The sequence below is a fragment of the Hyperolius riggenbachi genome, chromosome 3 (genome assembly GCF_040937935.1).
Source record: "Hyperolius riggenbachi isolate aHypRig1 chromosome 3, aHypRig1.pri, whole genome shotgun sequence".
Taxonomy (NCBI): Eukaryota; Metazoa; Chordata; class Amphibia; order Anura; family Hyperoliidae; genus Hyperolius; species Hyperolius riggenbachi.
In genome coordinates, this window is record NC_090648.1 from 511,635,537 (window position 1) to 511,656,146 (window position 20,610).

The 20,610-nt window shown below is 46.1% G+C and overlaps 1 protein-coding gene across 4 annotated transcripts in view; it reads left to right on the forward strand.

Annotated features, from left to right (window-relative positions):
• The window catches only part of GRIA1 (glutamate ionotropic receptor AMPA type subunit 1), a 468,260-nt gene that overhangs the window by 390,646 nt on the left and 57,004 nt on the right, over positions 1-20,610 (forward strand). For all 4 annotated transcript variants that reach the window (XM_068278380.1, XM_068278381.1, XM_068278382.1 and 1 more), the window contains exons 9-11: positions 528-638; positions 4,552-4,758; positions 14,664-15,040. In XM_068278380.1, coding sequence (XP_068134481.1) covers positions 528-638; positions 4,552-4,758; positions 14,664-15,040 — 695 coding nt within the window. The remainder of the gene's footprint in view (positions 1-527; positions 639-4,551; positions 4,759-14,663; positions 15,041-20,610) is intronic.

The following is a 20,610-nucleotide window of genomic DNA, read 5'->3' on the forward strand; positions in this document are numbered from 1 at the left end:
GGGCTCCCAAAGAGGGACTGTCCCTCCGAAAGAGGGACAGTAGGGAGCTATGCTTTCAGGAATTGCCCCCTTGTAAATCCTCGGTTAGCCCCTGGCTGCTTCTGGTTTCCTTAGAAGGGTAAAACTGACGCACTGAAATACTTTTCAGTCCCCATATTATGAAGAAGTGTCGCCTATCTACACAATCATTCCTAAACATGAAGTCTAAACTCTCAATAACAATCTCTGGCATCCGGTAACAGTGGTGATTTACCGACCGTTTGAGATTCTCCAGTATAAGACGCCCACACGTAGCACACCGCGCTATTACTGCGATTACGCCATTGTATAGCGGCGGAGGAGATGCTTTTTTACGGCACAATACCATCAATCAGTGACACGATTTCCATTCTTACCTGTTCGGCAAATTGTAGGCTCAGAAGATGGTAATGACTCGCAATCTCGGGAAAAGAGTGTAAAGTGAAATGGGGCAGAACAGAATGTAGAGAAAGGTTCATTGACAATAACATATCTTCTCTAATTAACAGATTGCTACGTGGAATGAAGATGATAAACTGATCCCATTAGCCACCGATGCCCAAGCAGGAAATGAGTCCATTGGGGTCCAGAACAGGACGTACATCGTCACCACCATTATGGTAAGGAGGCTGGAGAAGCCTTTACAACTGTTTGTTTGCGTCTCTCGTTTTCTCATCGTGTAGTGCTGGCAAGTCTCCGGCCTTCAGAAAAGCTGCAATTTAACCGGGTTCAGTCCCCACTAATGCTGGGTAAAAACATCACATCAGTGGCAGATCTATTTTTTATTAATAGAAGGGGGAAAAAAACAGCATCACACCCCCCCCCCCCTCTATTTTACACAGAAACACACTTGCTGTATACGCACTGTACATACACACACTGTACTTGCTTGCTGTACTGTATATACAAACAGGCACACATACACAGACTGTGTGTACGCTCTTGCTGTGCACACAACCACAAACACTCTGGGTGGTTTCACACTGGGCCGGGGCGTTGCTGTTAATTTACTGCACCCCACCGCAGCCCAATGAAAGTCTACGGGGCCGTTCATACTTACGCGGTGCGATGTGACGGAAGTGACAGTTTCGCGCATCCCCGACACAAGGACTGATGTACGTTACTACTGTTCTGTGGCGATGTGCGGCGGACCGGAAATCATGTACGTCTATGGCTATGCAGGGTTGTTGCGGTGCATATGCCCGGAAACATATTTTTACTATAAGCTTCCTTGCACTTCTGTATTTCCAAAACAGGAAGTGAGCGCAAGCGAGTGTCACTTCCTGTGTGGCTTTCAGCCAGAAGGGGATTACCGCGTATTAACGCGGTAATTCCCGAAGGCCCGTTTTTGGCGGTGTGGCCCCTGGAGGCAAACACTAAACACACATGCAATAACGTCAGCTGAAGCAGCCAATAACAACCGTTTCAGTCGATGACCCTTATTTATGTGTGTACAGCAGTTGCCAAACAATCTAGCTTGTGCCCGAGCATGACCAATCCACCCCCTTCCCCCGACTGATAGAAACCACTCCATCGTGCGCCAATCACCACCCCTCTGCCCCCCTCCATAGCAACAGAACACATGGCTAGCCCCAAGGCTAGGGTTGTGTCTGCACAGCATCGTTCCCCTGAAGGTCGCCCGAGGGATCGTTTCCCGATACCCGATGGATGTCGATTGTGTGTGTGCTCAGCTAACAACATACAAGTTGAGTGGCAAGGTGGAGAAGCCTTTTTTTGATTTAATGAGATAATTTGCTATTTTTGGGTAGGTAGACACCTGCTATCAATGACACAGAGGTTAAATAAAGCGGAACTGAACTCAGAACTTCGTCTCTGCTCTTGAAAATAAACAACAGCATAATAACCGTTAAATTAAAAAAAACATTTCTTTGTTACAGCTGCAGTGTTTACAAATTAGCCGCTCTGCCTGAGGCAGCCAGTGGACACAGATGAGAGATCAAATTACACTTGTGATTAGTCACAGATGAGGGGAAATTAGACAGGCTAAACTCTCTAAATAAATACAGGGTGCATTTCTCTGTTTTCCTCCTGTCCTGTGCAAGAGTTCATGTCCTTTTTAACCCAAAATAAAGTCCAGCTGCCCTCGTAGGACTTTGCTGGCATTTAGGACTCTTTCACAAGGAAGGAGGTGAATTCTCCGCCTGTCAGCGCCTCCTGTACATCGGCCGGGCGCATGACTTTAGCTTTCTCGAGGTTCAGCAGGAGAATGGGTAACATAGGAGCACAGAGAGGAGCATCCGGTTAGCCAGGAGTAGACTCCAGTATGTCTGCTCCCAGCACAGACAGCTCATTCAGATGAATGTGTCTCTCCCTCCTGCTTCGTGTTGTAAGATAGCATCACTTAGCCAGTATGGATTGCTTCTGCCCAAATGCCCAAAGATGGATCGCTGTGGTTATTACTAATGTCTCCGCTTGATTTATATCTTCTGACAAAGAGGTAATGACATCAGAAAGCTCCAGGGATTTTCTTTTTTTCCTAAAATAAAAGAAGCAAGTTAAAAAAAAATATGAAAGAAAAGTCAGTGATTTGCTGCAACTCCCCAAAAAAACATAAATGAAACTTCCCCAGGACACAGTTTAGTGTTATATTTCAGAAGGCGGGAATGAAAGGCTGCTTGTACTCAAGTCATGTTCCTATGTAAGAACTATAATTTTGTCTTCTTGTAACGAAAGGTAATGGTATTGGTCCAATTCTCTTTTGTCTTCTTGTAACGGAAGGTAATGGTATTGGTCCAATTCTCTTTTGTCTTCTTGTAACGGAAGGTAATGGTATTGGTCCAATTCTCTTTTGTCTTCTTGTAACGGAAGGTAATGGTATTGGTCCAATCCTCTTTTGTCTTCTTGTAACGGAAGGTAATGGTATTGGTCCAATTCTCTTTTGTCTTCTTGTAACGGAAGGTAATGGTATTGGTCCAATCGTCTTTTGTCTTCTTGTAACGGAAGGTAATGGTATTGGTCCAATTCTCTTTTGTCCTCTTGTAATGGAAGGTAATGGTATTGGTCCAATTCTCTTTTGTCTTCTTGTAAGGGAAGGTAATGGTATTGGTCCAATTCTCTTTTGTCTTCTTGTAACGGAAGGTAATGGTATTGGTCCAATTCTCTTTTGTCTTCTTGTAACGGAAGGTAATGGTATTGGTCCAATTCTCTTTTGTCTTCTTGTAACGGAAGGTAATGGTATTGGTCCAATCCTCTTTTGTCTTCTTGTAACGGAAGGTAATAGTATTGGTCCAATTCTCTTTTGTCTTCTTGTAACGGAAGGTAATGGTATTGGTCCAATTCTCTTTTGTCTTCTTGTAACGGAAGGTAATGGTATTGGTCCAATTCTCTTTTGTCCTCTTGTAACGGAAGGTAATGGTATTGGTCCAATCGTCTTTTGTCTTCTTGTAACGGAAGGTAATGGTATTGGTCCAATTCTCTTTTGTCCTCTTGTAATGGAAGGTAATGGTATTGGTCCAATTCTCTTTTGTCTTCTTGTAAGGGAAGGTAATGGTATTGGTCCAATTCTCTTTTGTCTTCTTGTAACGGAAGGTAATGGTATTGGTCCAATTCTCTTTTGTCTTCTTGTAACGGAAGGTAATGGCATTGGTCCAATTCTCTTTTGTTTTCTTGTAACGGAAAGTTATTTCTCCTTTTATGCAAACATACAGTATTTAACGATTTTGCTGCCTTGCTTTTAACTTTTTTTCTCTTTCACAAGGGGCTGGTATGGCTTATATGATTGGATGACCAGTCTCAAAAGATTGCACATGTTATGTTTAGGGATGGTCTGAAATGACGATTTCTTAAGCTGGCCACTAACGGTCCAATTTCTAGTGAAAAATCATTCGAGCGATCAGAAATTCTCATCGGATTGGTTGAAAATAATCTCAGTTGATGGGCACAATTGATTATGTACGATTATAAAAAATAGTCGTCCGATTGGATTTTTGTCAAACCAAAATTTGGATTTTCTTGATTGGTTGTGATAGAGAGGAAGCAAAGATTGGTTTATTGATAGTGTAGTGAACGATTTTTCTTCTGATCAGAATTTCTGATCGCTCGAACGTTAGTGGCCACCTTTAGTCCATGAAAATTCCGATTTTCCCTTTTTCTGATTTCTGTTTTCCCAGTTTCCAATAAGTCCTTTTTTTGTCATTTTTTTTTGTTTCTCTGATTGGCTAAATACTTCCAAGTTGACTCGAGTTGTATTGGACCAATCAGAGAATGCAAAATTTTACCACGGTGATCAGAATACAGCGGAAATTTTAGGCCAATCACAACACTTGATGGTATTTTCCACGTCTTGTGATTGGTCTAAAATGACCGCGGTAAACCGACTTTTGTGGAACAATTCTGCATTCACCTGCTGGACCAATGCTTCCAAATTCTGTGATTGGGCAAAAGTTGCTGCGTTGTAAATTGAATTTCCAATGTGGAAATTTCAGCTCTGCGGAATGGGAATAAACCTCTCTAGTCGCGTTTACCAAACAACATCTAGCTGAACTGTTCTCATCGTATCTTTTCCACCCTTAGGAGGCGCCGTACGTCATGTTGAAAAAAAACGCTGATGAGTTTGAAGGCAACGACAAGTTTGAGGGCTACTGCGTGGAGCTGGCTCAGGAAATCGCCAAACACGTTGGATTCAAGTACAAGCTGGAGATCGTGAAGGATGGAAAGTACGGAGCCCGCGACTCGGACATGAAAGCCTGGAACGGAATGGTGGGGGAGCTGGTGTATGGGGTACGTAAAGATGAAACATGAGAGGGTGCTGATGGCTATTAATAATATCATCTAGCAGTTTTGTAATCAGCGGGCGCAAATGTTCCTTTATTGTCTGAAATGAGGTTATTGTAGCTTTAGAGCTCATCTTGAAATTTGGATCACATGACTGGAAACTTAGTGTGTCCAGGAACTGTGGGTGGAGCCACTACTGATTCCTCGATTGCATCATTCCCACTGTTGTGTGTGTAAGGGAGAAGGCACAGTCTAAATCCGTGTGAGAAGATTGCAGCTTATAGCGCAGACACTCTGTTGCACAAGAAGTGGTCAGTGTCTGGGATCCTGACCAGGTGTTTTGCCAGTGATTTCTTTGACATTCCCTAATGAAGGAGATTATAGACTGATGATAAAAAATAGTCTGTCCCACTGAGAGCAGTTTATTGATGATCAATACACATCTGTGACATTTTCAAGACGCTCGTTCACTGTAGTATTTTTAATTAAGTCAAAACAAGCTTCTTTATCCTGTTATGATATATCAGCCTTTATAATGCATGTTATCGATGAAAATAAATAATGTTAATGTAAACCTTAAATGAAAAATATATAACATTTTGCTTAAATATTAGAATATGACCTGGAATCCCATATTCTGGTGTTCTTTACTCCAATGTGGCCTCTTCTGCTAGGTGTGGGGGGGGGAGGGGGGTTATATGAATATTGTAAAAAAAAATAAGCAATTGTATGATGTTATTTTCACTACAGGTCCTCTTTATAGCTTTCTAGACTATTTATTAACTATTACTATTTATTAAAACAATGCATACATCTATGCGATGCCATGGACTTGCATTAGATGTGTGTATTGACCATGGTTTTTGGTGATGGTTGGAAATTTCCTACTTATAGGACACCTGAACTGAGAGGGACAAGGCTGCCATATTTATTTCCTTTTAAACAATACCAGTTACCTGGCTGCCCTGCTGACCCTCTGCCTCTAATAATCCCTGAACGAGCATGCAGATCGGGTGTTTCTGACAAAAATCTGACTGGATTAGCTGCATGCTTGTTTCAGGTGTGATTCAGACACTACTGCTACCAAAGAGATCAGCAGGACAACCAGGCAACTGGTATTTTTTAACCACTTGAGGACCGCAGTGTTAAACCCCCCTACCGACCAGGCTCTTTTTTGCTCAGCTGCACAGCCCAGCTATGGAGCCCAGCGATCGGACTCCCCTCTTTTTTCTGTCCCTAAGGGGACATGCCGCCTGAGGGGTCCGATCGCTGTGGCCGTTGTTTTTTTTGTTTTTTTTTGTTTTTTTAACAGCCTGTTTCTCCCTCCCTCCTCCCTTCCCTCCTCCCCTCGGTGCTCAGAATTGAGCAGGGCAGCGATCCATCCTGCTCTCCACCTCTCTTAGGCATCAGCCTTTGAGAGGACGGTGCTGTCCGGCCAATCAGAGGCCGGGGATTGCCGATCTCATGCAGCGCTGCCGGAGACCGCAGCGCTGTACGGATGTAAACAAAGGGGATTTCTTTCCTCGTTTACAAACAGCCTGCTAGCCGCAATTGGCGGCTAGCAGAACAGGCAGGGAACGATTGCGCATGCGTGCGGACGTTCCCTGGGAAACTGCAGCTTCAGGACTTGGCGCCATTTGGCGTTAGTCGGTCCTGGGGCTGCCGCCGCGTTCACACCCATTAGCGTTGTTGGGTAGTTAAAAGGAAAAAAATAACGCAGCCTCCCTACATCTCTCATTACAGGTTCCCTTTAAGAGGTAATGTATCGCTCAGATAACAGCTACGCATCTTCCCATCGGTCACATTAGCCCATCAAGTGATATTTCAGGAGCGTGATAAGAGCTTGAGAAGCAGACAGGTAATGGCTGCTGTTTTATCACCGTTCAGTGAATGGCGCTATGAGTCTCCCAACGTGACCTTGCCCACCGGACGTGATCATCATACAGTCCTAGCCAGACTCCACAGACAGCGAGCGCAGCATGAGATCACCCGAGTATGAGAATGTTCCCAGCATGAGCTCACCAGCGGACATGATCAGAATACCGCACCTGTCTCCTGCAACCCAGGAGCAAAACAAAGTCTGTAATACAAGGATGGGCGAAACAGAAATGAACAAATGAACGCACAGCTCAGAAAGTACATGCTGTCATTTGTATGTAGAAGCTTTCCAGAGGCGCCAATAGAATAAAAATCACTTAAACGAGCTTAAAACCGAAGGGGCAGTGGTGGGCCTATCCCATCCATGCAGACAAAGCAAACAAAGGAAGGACTGTGGCATCAACAGTCAACCAACAATTTATTTATACTCCACAGTAAAAATAGGCAACGCGTTTCACGGGCTCAATCCCGCTTCATCAGGCCTATCAAAAAGGAGCATACAGCTTATCAGCATCAAAACCACACTTAGCGCCTCTGTTGATGCTGATAAGCTGTATGCTCCTTTTTGATTGGCCTGATGAAGCGGGATTGAGCCCGTGAAACGTGTTGCCTATTTTTACTGTGGAGTATAAATAAATTGTTGTTTGACTGTTGATGCCACAGTCCTTCCTTTGTTTGCTTTGTCTGCATGGATGGGATAGGCCCACCACTGCCCCATCGGTTTTAAGCTCGTTTAAGTGACTTTTATTCTATTGGCGCCTCTGGAAAGCTTCTACATATTGCTAAGTCCACCCTTGGTGGAGGGTTGTACCCATCTTCTTCCCATCTACAGAGAGCGACTTTTAATCCTAAATGGGGTCAGGTTAATCTCCCCACCTGCCTTCACAGTGGTTGCCTAATGGTAACCCTGGTTTGTGAGTATTAAATTGTTATATTACTCATTATTAATTATCATCTATACAATATCACACTATTGGGCTCTTGGTGTCCCCCCTCCCTTTATGCTGTCATTTGTAATCCAAAAACTCTTCATCAATGCGCAGCACAGTGGCGTGCTGCTGGGTCTCCGGTGTGAATCCCAGCCAGGGAACTATTTGCATGGAGTATGTATGTTCTCTCACTATCTGCAAGGAGTTTGCATGTTCCCCCTGTGTCTGCATGGGTTTCCTCCGCGCACTCTGGTTTCCTCCCACACCCCAAAAACATACAGATAAGTTAATTGGCTTCCCCCTAAATTGGCACCAGACTACAATACATACATATATACACTACACATACATAAATGACTATGGCGGGGATTAGGTTGTGAGCCGATCTGAGGGTCAGTTAGTGACAACAAGATAATATACTCTGTACAGAGCTGCAGAAAATGTCAGAGTAATATAAATAGAAAATAGTAAATTATAATAATAATAAATGGAGCTATTCCAAGCAGGGCCGGTGCAAGTAACAATTGGGCCCTAGGGCAAAATTAGCCTGGGGGCCCCCAACAGACAGCCCCCGACCAAAAAGCGTCATTAGAGGCCCTTTGTTGCAGCCAAATTTCCCTCCTGGGCCCCTGAGCTGGCTGCTGACCCTCCCCCAATCACCTCCCAACTTAACAGTCTCTGCAGAGTCCCTGGGGAGCAACAGCTAAGATGGGGAGGAACACCTCGGGGACCCCGACAGGCTCTGGGGCCCTGGGGCAATTGCCCATTTTTTCCTATGGTAGCTCCGGCCCTGATTCCAAGCCTTTATGGGGCCTCTTTCAGACGAGAGGCTTGTCGGACAGTTTAGTGCTCGGTCTGTCGCCCCGCAAACGCCAGTCGGGTGCAATAAGAATGCAGCCATTTAGCAGCATTTGTAACACCACGCGTGTGTCAGCGCTTTATATGTGGCGGTGTTACCCGGCGGCAGAGAACCGCGGCATGTCACATTTGTGCACAGCTGTACCTCAGGTGTGCTTCTCTTAGGAGCACCCAGAGTCCCACCTTACTTTACACTTTCCAGTAACTATCTAGCAGATTATTGTCTGTAGCCAGGGCCGGGCCGAGGCATAGGCTGGAGAGGCTCCAGCCTCAGGGCGCAGTGTAGGAGGGGGCGCACAATTCATTCAGCTGTCATTCCTAATCGTGTATGAAGCAGAAAGAAATAAGAAAAGGGGATACATAGCAGTGACTGCAAGCCAGATAACTAGATATTAAGGTGTTGGGGAGGTTGTGGGCCCTGTGGACCTCTTAGTCTAATAGCAATCAGTGTGTGACGGCTGGGGTGGGAGGGATGGAGGGGCGCACTTTGCTGTCTCAGCCTTGGGTGCTGGAGGACCTTGTCCCGGCTCTGTCTGTAGCTAACTTATGGGTGCAGTGGGGAATTTTTAGATTAGTTACACTTGTAAATGGGATTATACTTTCAAAACCAAAATTTCAGTAAAGGACCACCACCACGAAACAAGTAGGCAGTTCCAATCACAGAAACAGCTTTTGGACCAATCCTTCTCCTCATGGGGGATTCTCTGGGTTTTCTTTTTTTTTCAACAGCATTTCCAGAACAGCAGTTTAACTGCCAAAATAGTAGGATACCAGCCGGCCTCCCTACTCCCTAGGCACAGTATTTTGTCAGTTAGACTTTGCAACTGCTGTTCAGGAAATGCTGTTGAAAACAAAGAAAACCCAGAGAATCCCCCATGAGGAGAAGGACTAGTCCAAAACCTATTGGTTTTGTCAGATTTTGACTGCCTACTTTTTTTTTTTTTTTTGCGAGAGTGGTCCTTTAAAGGACTTCTGTCGCGAAAATCTTAAAATTTAAAATACATGCAAACAGACATATAAGAAGTACGTTTTTACCAGAGTTAAATGAGCCATAAATTACCTTTCTCTTATTTTGCTGTCCGAACCGACAGGTTTTGGACTAGCCCATCTTCTCATGGGGGGTTCTCAGGGTTTTCATTATTTTTAAAAGCACTTAGTGAATGGTAGTTGCTCCGCCCAACTGTCAAAAAACTGTGCAGCGAGTAGGGAGGCGGGCCAGCATCTTTGTATAATTCTTTTTCAGGGAGTGACTTTACAAAGAATAAAAGCCATGCTGAGAATCCCCCATGAAGAGATGGACTAACCCAAAACCTGTCGGTAATGTCAGATTTCTACTACCTACTGTAAGTGACAGCAACATAGGAGAAAAGTAATTTATGGCTCATTTTACTCTGGGAGAAATGTACTTCTTATTTGTATGTGTTAAATTTTAAGATTTTCATGACAGGTTCTCTTTAAAGAGAACCTGTAACAAAAAAAAGTTCCCCTGGGGGGTACTCAACTCGTGAGGGGAAGCCTCAGGCTCCCAATGAGGCTTCCCCCTCCCCTGTAGCTGCAGGCAGTCCAGCGCTGGCTCCTCCAAAGTCTCCCGAAATCCTGGCTCGATAAGCGCTGATTTATTTACCTTCCCTGGCTCCAGCGGGGGCGCTGTTGCAGCTCTCAGCACAGAGATAGGTGAAAATAGCTGATCTCTGTCGGGTCTGCTCTACTATGCAGGTGCAGGAGACTTGCAGGAGACGTGCGCCTGCGCAGTAGAGCGGCCCGACAGCGATCGGCTATTTCTACCTATCTACGAGCAGATAGCCAATACTGCGCCTGCGCTGGAGCCGGGAAGGTAATTATTTACATCTCCGCTGTTCGGAGGGGCACAGCGAGACCGCCATGAGACAGGAGGACGGGGAAAGCCTCGATAGGATCCGTAGGATTCCCCTATTGGAGGAGAGTAACCCCCAGGGGTTACAGGTTTTCTTTAACTGCCATGGTCCTGACATCACACTGTGGGAGGGGTCTCACCATAAAATCAGCTGCACCTGATGATCCGTTTGAGAAAAGGAATAGATTTCTCCTAGTAAAGGCGTATCCTCTGATAGGGATAAAGTTCACTCCTGGGTTACAGTTCCTCTTTCTGTAGGCCTCCCCGGGCCTATATGTGCCCCCTAGTTCCCCTCCAGGCATGGGCAAACTTGGCCCTCCATCTGGTATGGAACTACAAGTCCCACAATGCATTGCAGGAGTCTGACAGCCACAGTCATGACTTATAAAGGCAAATGCATTGTGGGACTTGTAGTTCCGTAACAGCTGGAGGGCCGAGTTTGTCCATGCCTGCCCTAGCCTCACCCTATGGCAGGGCATTGGTTAGGCTTCATTTGATGCCGTGCTGCAATAGGGAAGAAGAAAAGCTTTGCACGTTATTTATTAATTCGGTTTACAGAAGGAATTGGAGTTTATACAGCACAGCATGACTGATGACTATCTACTCTCTTCCCAAAGTCTGCCGAGCGCCTCCCTCCTCTCCCTCTCCACTATTTCTCCTGCTGCCCCCCTACGGCTGTGGACATGTTGTTGATTCACCAGCCTCGATGGGAGCCGGTAACCATGGCAACCCCTCTATGGTTCTTGGGTGGCGGCCTGCAGCCATTTTGGTAACCTTTCCCCATCTCACATGCTCTGCCGCGGTGGTTGCAGGATTTCTGCACTTGCCTTTGACAGTCAGCCTTAAGGGTAATGTAGATTTTCATTTTTTTTTTCTTCCTCCTTGTGAATTGCTCAGCTTGCCCTTTGGTGTACAGATATAAATTGGTTTAATGAATCTAAATAATTAGGAATCATTAGATCTCAAAAGTGCTTTCCCTGATTAGAATTCTGACAGTTTTAGGACACTGGGTCATGCTTGTTTAATTTCAAGGGGGATTGCACGGGAATCTGTGCTAAAAAAAAATAAAATAAAAAAATATATTGCTTTAAAAGGACATTTTGCTTTCATAAATGGCGGGTGCAAAAATCTTTTTTTTATTTTATTTTTTTTCAGTTTAATCTCATTAAGAATTATCTTTCCATTTCCAAACTGCAGCCGGCTTAAAGTGAACCAGAGATGAAGCACCCTTGTGTATGTTACCATATATAATCAGGGGGAACATTAGAGAAAACACCTACCCTGCTCTCTGTTTCATTCTTCACTGCTCAGTCTGCTTGTTATCAGCCCTGATAAAATCCCAGACTGAGCATTCAGTCTGGCTTTGCTAAGGAATCATTATAGCTGAGTCTGTCTTCTCTGATGTCTTTTCAAGCCCAAGCCTGCCCTCTTCTGGCTCTGCTATAATGATTCGGCTATAATGATTCCTGAGCAAAGCCAGGCTGAATGCTCAGTGGGGGATTTTATCAGGGCTGATGAGCAGGCTGAGCAGTGAAGGATGAAACAGAGAGCAGGGTAGGTGTTTTCTCTAATGTTCCCACTGATCTATATGGTAAAATACATGAGGGTGCTTCGACTCTAGATTCACTTTAAAGAGAAACTCCAGTGAAAATAATGTAATAAAAAAAAAGCATTTTTACAATAATTATGTATAAATGATTTAGTCAGTGTTTGCCCATTGTAAAATCTTTTAAATCCCTGATTTATATTTTGACATTTATCACATGGTGACATTTTTACTGCTGGCAAGTGATGTAGCTGCTGTATGCTGTTTTGGCAGTTGGAAATAGCTGTAAACAGCTACCGGTATTTCCCACAATGCTGTAGGGGCTGCTCCCCTCTCCTGTGGCTGTAGGGGCTGCTCCCCTCCCCTCTCCTGTGGCTGTAGGGGCTGCTCCCCTCCCCTCTCCTGTGGCTGTAGGGGCTGCTCCATTCCCCTCTCCTGTGGCTGTAGGGGGGCGGGCTGCTCCCCTCTCCTGTGGTTGTAGGGGCTGCTCCCCTCCCCTCTCCTGTGGCTGTAGGGGCTGCTCCCCTCCCCTCTCCTCTGGCTGTAGGGGCTGCTCCCCTCCCCTCTCCTGTGGCTGTAGGGGCTGCTCCCCTCCCCTCTCCTGTGGCTGTAGAGGCTGCTCCCCTCTCCTCTCCTGTGGCGGTAGGGGCTGCTCCCCTCCCCTCTCCTGTGGCTGTAGGGGCTGCTCCCCTCCCCTCTCTCCTGTGGCTGTAGAGGCTGCTCCCCTCCCCTCTCCTGTGGCTGTAGAGGCTGCTCAACTCCCCTCTCCTGTGGCTGTAGGGGCTGCTCCCCTTCCCTCTCCTGTGGCTGTAGAGGCTGCTCCCCTCCCCTCTCTCCTGTGGCTGTAGAGGCTGCTCCCCTCCCCTCTCCTGTGGCTGTAGGGGCTGCTCCCCTCCCCTCTCCTGTGGCTGTAGGGGCTGCTCCCCTCCCCTCTCCTGTGGCTGTAGGGGCTGCTCCCCTCCCCTCTCTCCTGTGGCTGTAGAGGCTGCTCCCCTCCCCTCTCCTGTGGCTGTAGAGGCTGCTCCCCTCTCCTCTCCTGTGGCGGTAGGGGCTGCTCCCCTCCCCTCTCCTGTGGCTGTAGGGGCTGCTCCCCTCCCCTCTCTCCTGTGGCTGTAGAGGCTGCTCCCCTCCCCTCTCCTGTGGCTGTAGAGGCTGCTCACCTCCCCTCTCCTGTGGCTGTAGGGGCTGCTCCCCTTCCCTCTCCTGTGGCTGTAGAGGCTGCTCCCCTCCCCTCTCTCCTGTGGCTGTAGAGGCTGCTCCCCTCCCCTCTCCTGTGGCTGTAGGGGCTGCTCCCCTCCCCTCTCCTGTGGCTGTAGGGGCTGCTCCCCTCCCCTCTCCTGTGGCTGTAGGGGCTGCTCCCCTCTCCTCTCCTGTGGCTGTAGGGGCTGCTCCCCTCCCCTCTCCTGTGGCTGTAGGGGCTGCTCCCCTCCCCTCTCCTGTGGCTGTAGAGGCTGCTCCCCTCCCCTCTCCTGTGGCTGTAGAGGCTGCTCCCCTCCCCTCTCTCCTGTGGCTGTAGAGGCTGCTCCCCTCCCCTCTCTCCTGTGGCTGTAGGGGCTGCTCCCCTTCCCTCTCCTGTGGCTGTAGAGGCTGCTCCCCTCCCCTCTCCTGTGGCTGTAGGGGCTGCTCCCCTCCCCTCTCTCCTGTGGCTGTAGGGGGGCGGGCTGCTCCCCTCTCCTGTGGCTGTAGGGGCTGCTCCCCTCTCCTGTGGCTGTAGGGGCTGCTCCCCTCTCCTGTGGCTGTAGGGGCTGCTCACCTCCCCTCTCCTGTGGCTGTAGGGGCTGCTCCCCTTCCCTCTCCTGTGGCTGTAGAGGCTGCTCCCCTCCCCTCTCCTGTGGCTGTAGGGGCTGCTCCCCTCCCCTCTCCTGTGGCTGTAGAGGCTGCTCCCTTTCCCTCTCCTGTGGCTGTAGAGGCTGCTCCCCTCCCCTCTCCTGTGGCTGTAGGGGCTGCTCCCCTCCCCTCTCCTGTGGCTGTAGGGGCTGCTCCCCTCCCCTCTCCTGTGGCTGTAGGGGCTGCTCCCCTTCCCTCTCTCCTGTGGCTGTAGAGGCTGCTCCCCTCCCCTCTCTCCTGTGGCTGTAGAGGCTGCTCCCCTCTCCTCTCCTGTGGCGGTAGGGGCTGCTCCCCTCCCCTCTCCTGTGGCTGTAGAGGCTGCTCCCCTCCCCTCTCCTGTGGCTGTAGGGGCTGCTTCCCTCCCCTCTCTCCTGTGGCTGTAGAGGCTGCTCCCCTCTCCTCTCCTGTGGCTGTAGAGGCTGCTCCCCTCCCCTCTCCTGTGGCTGTAGGGGCTGCTCCCCTCCCCTCTCTCCTGTGGCTGTAGAGGCTGCTCCCCTCTCCTCTCCTGTGGCTGTAGAGGCTGCTCCCCTCCCCTCTCCTGTGGCTGTAGGGGCTGCTCCCCTTCCCTCTCCTGTGGCTGTAGGGGCTGCTCCCCTCCCCTCTCCTGTGGCTGTAGGGGCTGCTCCCCTCTCCTGTGGCTGTAGAGGCTGCTCCCCTTCCCTCTCCTGTGGCTGTAGGGGCTGCTCCCCTCCCCTCTCCTGTGGCTGTAGAGGCTGCTCCCCTCCCCTCTCCTGTGGCTGTAGGGGCTGCTCCCCTCCCCTCTCTCCTGTGGCTGTAGAGGCTGCTCCCCTCTCCTCTCCTGTGGCTGTAGAGGCTGCTCCCCTTCCCTCTCCTGTGGCTGTAGAGGCTGCTCCCCCTGAATTATCTTACTTTATTTAACTCACAATGCATTTCTCCTTCATTGACTTAACTCATAATTTATCTCTCCTCATCTGTTTGTCTCATGCTTTATCTCTCCTTACTAACATAACGCTTCTTCTGTTTGTTTCTGTGCCTTCAGAGGGCGGATCTCGCGGTGGCGCCGTTGACGATCACTCTGGTCCGAGAAGAAGTCATCGACTTTTCCAAGCCTTTCATGAGTTTGGGGATATCCATCATGATCAAGAAGCCTCAGAAATCCAAGCCGGGCGTCTTCTCCTTTCTGGACCCTCTGGCCTACGAGATCTGGATGTGTATTGTGTTTGCCTACATCGGAGTCAGTGTGGTCCTCTTTCTGGTGAGCCGGTTCAGCCCGTACGAGTGGCACAACGAGGAATACGAGGAGGGGAGAGAACAGCCCTCCTCTACGACAGACCATACGAACGAATTCGGGATATTTAACAGCCTCTGGTTTTCCTTGGGAGCATTTATGCAACAAGGCTGCGATATTTCCCCCAGGTAGGTAGCAGAAATGATTATAAATTGAGCAATAAATTGATATAAAAAAAAAGCATTTAAAGGAAACCCAAGGTGAAAATAAAATGATGAGATAACGATTGTATCCATCCTCCTACTCTTAAATGACTGAAGAATTCCACGGTATTAATTTTCATGTATCGGCTAAAAAAGTATGTTCAATGTTGTACTGTATTGTGTCATATGACAGTCTTTTCGTGTCCCAGAAGCTAGAATATATGAACTATTGACCTTCTTTTATCTACTCCTTGCACTAAGAAGCTCTTCTCTTCCAGGCAAGAGTTTTATGGCTGTAATTCCTTATCAGTGATGATTACACTATAGTCCAACTGGAGAGGACTTGCATACCTGATGTTTAACTCTTTCAGGCAGACAAAGAAGAAAAGCAACAAAGCCTAGTTTTTAATATACCTCAGACTGTACATACATATGTGTACCTCATCATGTCGCATGTCACCTCGGGCACACTTTAAATGTGTTAAGGTGACCGTAGTGTGTAGAATGAACATTTGGTGAAAAAGTGTATTTTCAAAGGTTGCCTTCTATGAAAACAAACTGAATGAGAAACTTTTTTGTTGTTGCAACCACACCTAGGAATGGGCTAACAGCATAAAAGTGTCAGGAGGAAGTCCCTCAGTGTTAGGAGGAAGTCCCTTCCCGTTCACCCTCCAAGCCTTCCTTTTGGATCTTTAAAGCCCAGCTAAACATCAACTAAACAAACAAATGTTAACAGCAATCAGGCTGTTAAGCGACTTCATGAGCCAATTTTCTTCCTGTTGCCACATCATTTGGTTTCTATCCCCATTGGTCACAGCTGATAGGCAGATCCATCAGGTGTGAGGATCATGTGACATTCAATGTAGGAAGAAAAAAGATTACATTTCCCAGAATCCCAGGATTACAGTATACACCATGTGCCCACAGGAGGCAGTGAGACTTTGTACTACTAGGTTTACTTCTAGGGTTACTAGGTTTACTTTCCTCTTCTCCTGGGAGTTTTTACAGCACTGTCCTGCTCTGCTCTGCACTCTCCAGGCTGCCAGGAAGTGGTAGTTTAGAAGAGGTGGACTCTAGGATATAAGGCAGTACTGTGCATACAGATTGAACTGTATATTACATTATTAGGCAAAATGGCTTCTTTTTTTGCAATGCATCTCAGTGAGCAAACCCACATTCTTGTTTGGGGTTTGCAAGTTTATGGGTTCAGCATAGAGTTAAGTTTAGGACACCAGAAGTAAATTACTGTTACAGCACCTAGCATATTGCTTGGCAACTTCACATCATGCTCACTAACCCCTTTTGTAGACAAGACAAATAACATTTATATCACGCTTTTCTCCTGGCGGACTCAAAGCACCAGAGCTGCAGCCACTAGGGCATGCTCTATAGGCAGTAGCAGTGTTAGGGAGACTTGCCAATGGTCTCCTACTGAATAGGTGCTGGTTTACTGAACAGGCAGAGCCAAGATTCGAACCCTGGTCTCCTGTGTCAGAGGCAGAGCCCTTAACCATTACACCATCCTCCAGCCACCACACCACTTTTGTAGTTCCTAGCAGCGTCCAAATTATACATTATTTTATAATCTGCTGGAGTTTGTGCACTTAACTTTTTCTTATAGGCGTCTTGAAGGCTGTGTAGGACAAACAGGGCAAAACGGTTCATTTTGGCAGCAGTAACTGATAACATTGCCAGTTGCGAGACATATTATCAGATTGTCTTGTAATTACCTAATTGTGTGCAAACAAAGCAGAGAAAGAGCTCTGCTTCCCCCTGGATACAGCAGAAGCCTTTTTTTTGCATTATTTATTTATTATTTATATGCTCATTCATTCAGATTCTGCTGAATTGAATTTTTGCATCAGCAATTCCAATTGGAACTCTGGAAATTGGAAAACAGAAATCAGAATTCCTCGGAATTCCGATTTACTGCAACTCGATAATTTTCCCAATCACAGAACTCTGAAGCATAGGACCAATCAGAGAATGCAGAATTTTTCAACAAAAATCAGATTGCCGCAGTAAATTTAGACCAATCACAAGACTGATTTCCCGTTTTTCCGATTTACATTTTGTCCCATATCCAATTTTTTAGATTTTTTTGTCTCCAATTTTGCATTCTCTCATGCAAAAACGTGACAAATAAAATACTCCTTGAAAATTTGAAAAATGGAAAATCGCGATAAAAAAAATTGGTATTGGGGGAAATCGGAATTTCCGACCATCCCTATCCATTAGCTTCTGAGTGAAGTGTAAGCTTGAGTCAATAACCCCTCCAGTGACTTGGAAACTAAATATATATATATATTTATTTATTTCCTATTAGTTTTGTGCTGTATTCCATGTTTTAGACCAGAGATGAAATTTGAGTCTTTTGTTTTTTTTTTTCCTCTAAATTTTAAAGTAAAACATACATTTAAAAAAATGACAGCATTACATTTGCGATGTTAATTTTAATGGAACATCTAAGTGCTAGCTTGGCTCTTTGCTCGGGTTACTTAATCTAGGTCACGGGAGCAGGGTGGGGAGAAAGAACCAGAGATCATTAATATAGTAAGTGGTAATTGCTTTTCATATACTGTAACGCGCCTGAAGTCCTCTGTGGTTACGCTCTCATCAGAACAATATGCCGGCGTATTAACACCAGCCCTACAATTCATTTTAATTATTAGGAGAACGCTGGCGAAAGCTGCAGCTCCTCGGACTCTCACGGAGGCCGCTAATAATGTTTGTGTGAATACACTGGAAGATACGCACACAGTGTCTTGCAAGACGGTCTGTCGCTGAATCCATACCCGGCGGGGGACATCGAGCTCTTCCCTTGCCCCTCTGCAGATTGGTTCTAGAGGAGGTGGGGTCCCCCTCCGAGAGCAGATTCAGGAAGCTGAGCGCAGAGATGGAATCAGAACAGCATGGGCAGCGGCGGTAAAAAGCCAGTCCCTGCCCACCTGCATGCATAAACAGGCATGCTAAGCCTGATACCCGGGCCTTGCGTCTGGACTGAGGGGCAAAGTGTTAATTAGATTTCAGCCAGCTGAGTGGTACGTGGCTGTCAGACGCTGTGGAAGCTGCAGGGCCTGCTGGATTTTATATATTTGCAAAGGTCACCTCCTGATGAGGGATTTGGTGGTGGAATTGAGTTAGACAGTTGGGTTAAAGCAAGAGGCGTAAACAAATATGGGCAGGAGTTTATACATGAGAACAGGCCGCAAGAGACGTGACTGGAGAAGTAAAGGATTCAAAGCGAATAAACTTCAATATACCCTGCTACACTAAAAAAGAAAAATACTTTGATGCGCAAGGAATACACAGCAAAGTTCCCATTACCTGCAACTCCGGCAGGTAACGGCATTAAGGCTACTGACTTTGCTGGAGGCTTGGTGAGTATTTTCTTTAAGCGAGGGGGGGGGGGGTAAAATCGAGTTTCTCAAAAACTACAAGGTCTTTTTGAAAAATTATTTTTGTGACTTATACCCACTATTCTTTTTAACATAGGTAGCAATTCTGGTAGCAATAGCATGTGTGGGGGTTTTGCTATTAACCTCTAAAGTTGGCACAAAATGATGCAAATGTTCGCAAAAATTACGTGAACATTTACACTAAATTTTGAAACACTACAACAAACGAAATTAAAGTGAACCAGAGACGAAGCACCTTCATGTATTTTACCATATAGATCAGTGGAAACATTAGAGAAAACACCTACCCTGCTCTCTGTATCATCCTTCACTGCTCAGCCTGCTTGTTATCAGCCCTGATAAAATCCCAGACTGAGCATTCAGTCTGGCTTTGCTATAATGACTCAGCTATAATGATTCCTGAGCTGAGCCAGCAGGGGGCAGGCTTGGGCTTGAAAAGACATGAGAGAACACATACTGAGCTATAAATATTCCTGAACAAAGTCAGACTGGATGCTTAGTCGGGGATTTTATCATGGCTTATCAAGCTGTGCAGTGCAGGATGAAACAGAAAGCAAAGTAGGTGTTTTCTCTAACGTTCCCACTGATATATATGGTAAAATACACGAGGGTGCTTCGTCTCTGGTTCCCTTTAATTACAATTTTCTCTGAAATTTCGTATTACGATTACAATGCTTAATTGCGAATTTCAATGCGAAATTTCGCATATATGAAATTTTGGCCCACCACTGTAAAAGGGTGCAAATTTAGAAAAAAGCAAGGTCCTATACACCAGTAAGTAGCTACTATATTTAGATCGAATAGCTACTCCCTAGTCAGTCAAATTCCATCAGGATAACTCTAAATCCAAAGACAAAACAAAGAAAAAATTGTTTAGTAAACACTTTTAATGACTAATTACAAGATTTCCTTACAAGCTTTCGGAAATGTAAGTTTCTTCTTCAGGCATGTTACTCAACTGGATCAGAACTGTGCAAATATAATGTAACGTTCAGAGACTGATATATATGATTTTGTAGGTTTATTCAGCAATCTGACACCATTTTTTTTTTGTCATAACTCCTTTGAGATGTTAAAGAGAAACCGTAACCAAGAATTGAGCTTCATCCCAATCAGTAGCTGACACCCCCTTTCCCGTGAGAAAGCTTTTCCTTTTCACAAATAGACCATCAGGGGGCGCTGTATGGCTGATATTGTGGTGAGACCCCTCCCACAGTTTGATGTCAGGACAATGGTGCTGACATCACACTGTGGAAGCCTTGTTGCATTGTGGGAAACTGCTGTTTCCAACTGCCAAAAAATCATCATCTCTTTCCACAGAGATCACCTGCCAGCAGTAAAGATTTCACCATGTGATAAATGTCAGCATGTAAATCAGGGAGAGGAAAGACTTTACAATGGGCAAACACTGACTAAATCATTTATACGTGATTATTGTAAAAATGAAGCACTTTTTTATTATGTTTTCACTGGAGTTCCTCTTTAAAGACCCCATCAGTACTTAGATCTATTAACCCATCAGAAGCTTCAATAGAATTATTTCATATGAGAGAAGTGCATTGCTTTTGACCTCAGATGGCAGAACTTGTTGTGCTGTAAATTTCTGGAATGCTTTGATGTCTCTCTGCTAGAAGAAAATATAGAAACTGAAAGCAGAAGTCCTCTGTTATTGCCTCACACTGCCCCCTAGTGACAAGTGGCCATAAACACACATTACAACAGTACTAAGTAGAAGCAGGGAAATGTAACAAAGAAATAATAAAGCGCTAAAATAAATTAGCCTGGAGCACTTGCAAGCCTCTGAATAAATTGGCTGCTAAAGGGTTAAACCCTGAGAGCAGACTATAGGAATCATGGGATAAATGGAGGAACCATAATAATAGACTCATAAAAACCTCTAAAAGATAGTGAGACTATAACAGGGCTGTGGAGGTGCTCAGTTTGTAGTAAAATATTTAAAGAGAAGCTGTATTGTTAAAATCGCACAAAAGTAAACATACCAGTGCGTTAGGGGACATCTCCTATTACCCTCTGTCACAATTTCACCGCTCCTCGCCGCATTAAAAGTGGTTAAAAACAGTTTTAACCACTTTACCCCCGCGCGTACGGATTTCTCCGCCCCTTTTTCCATCCTTT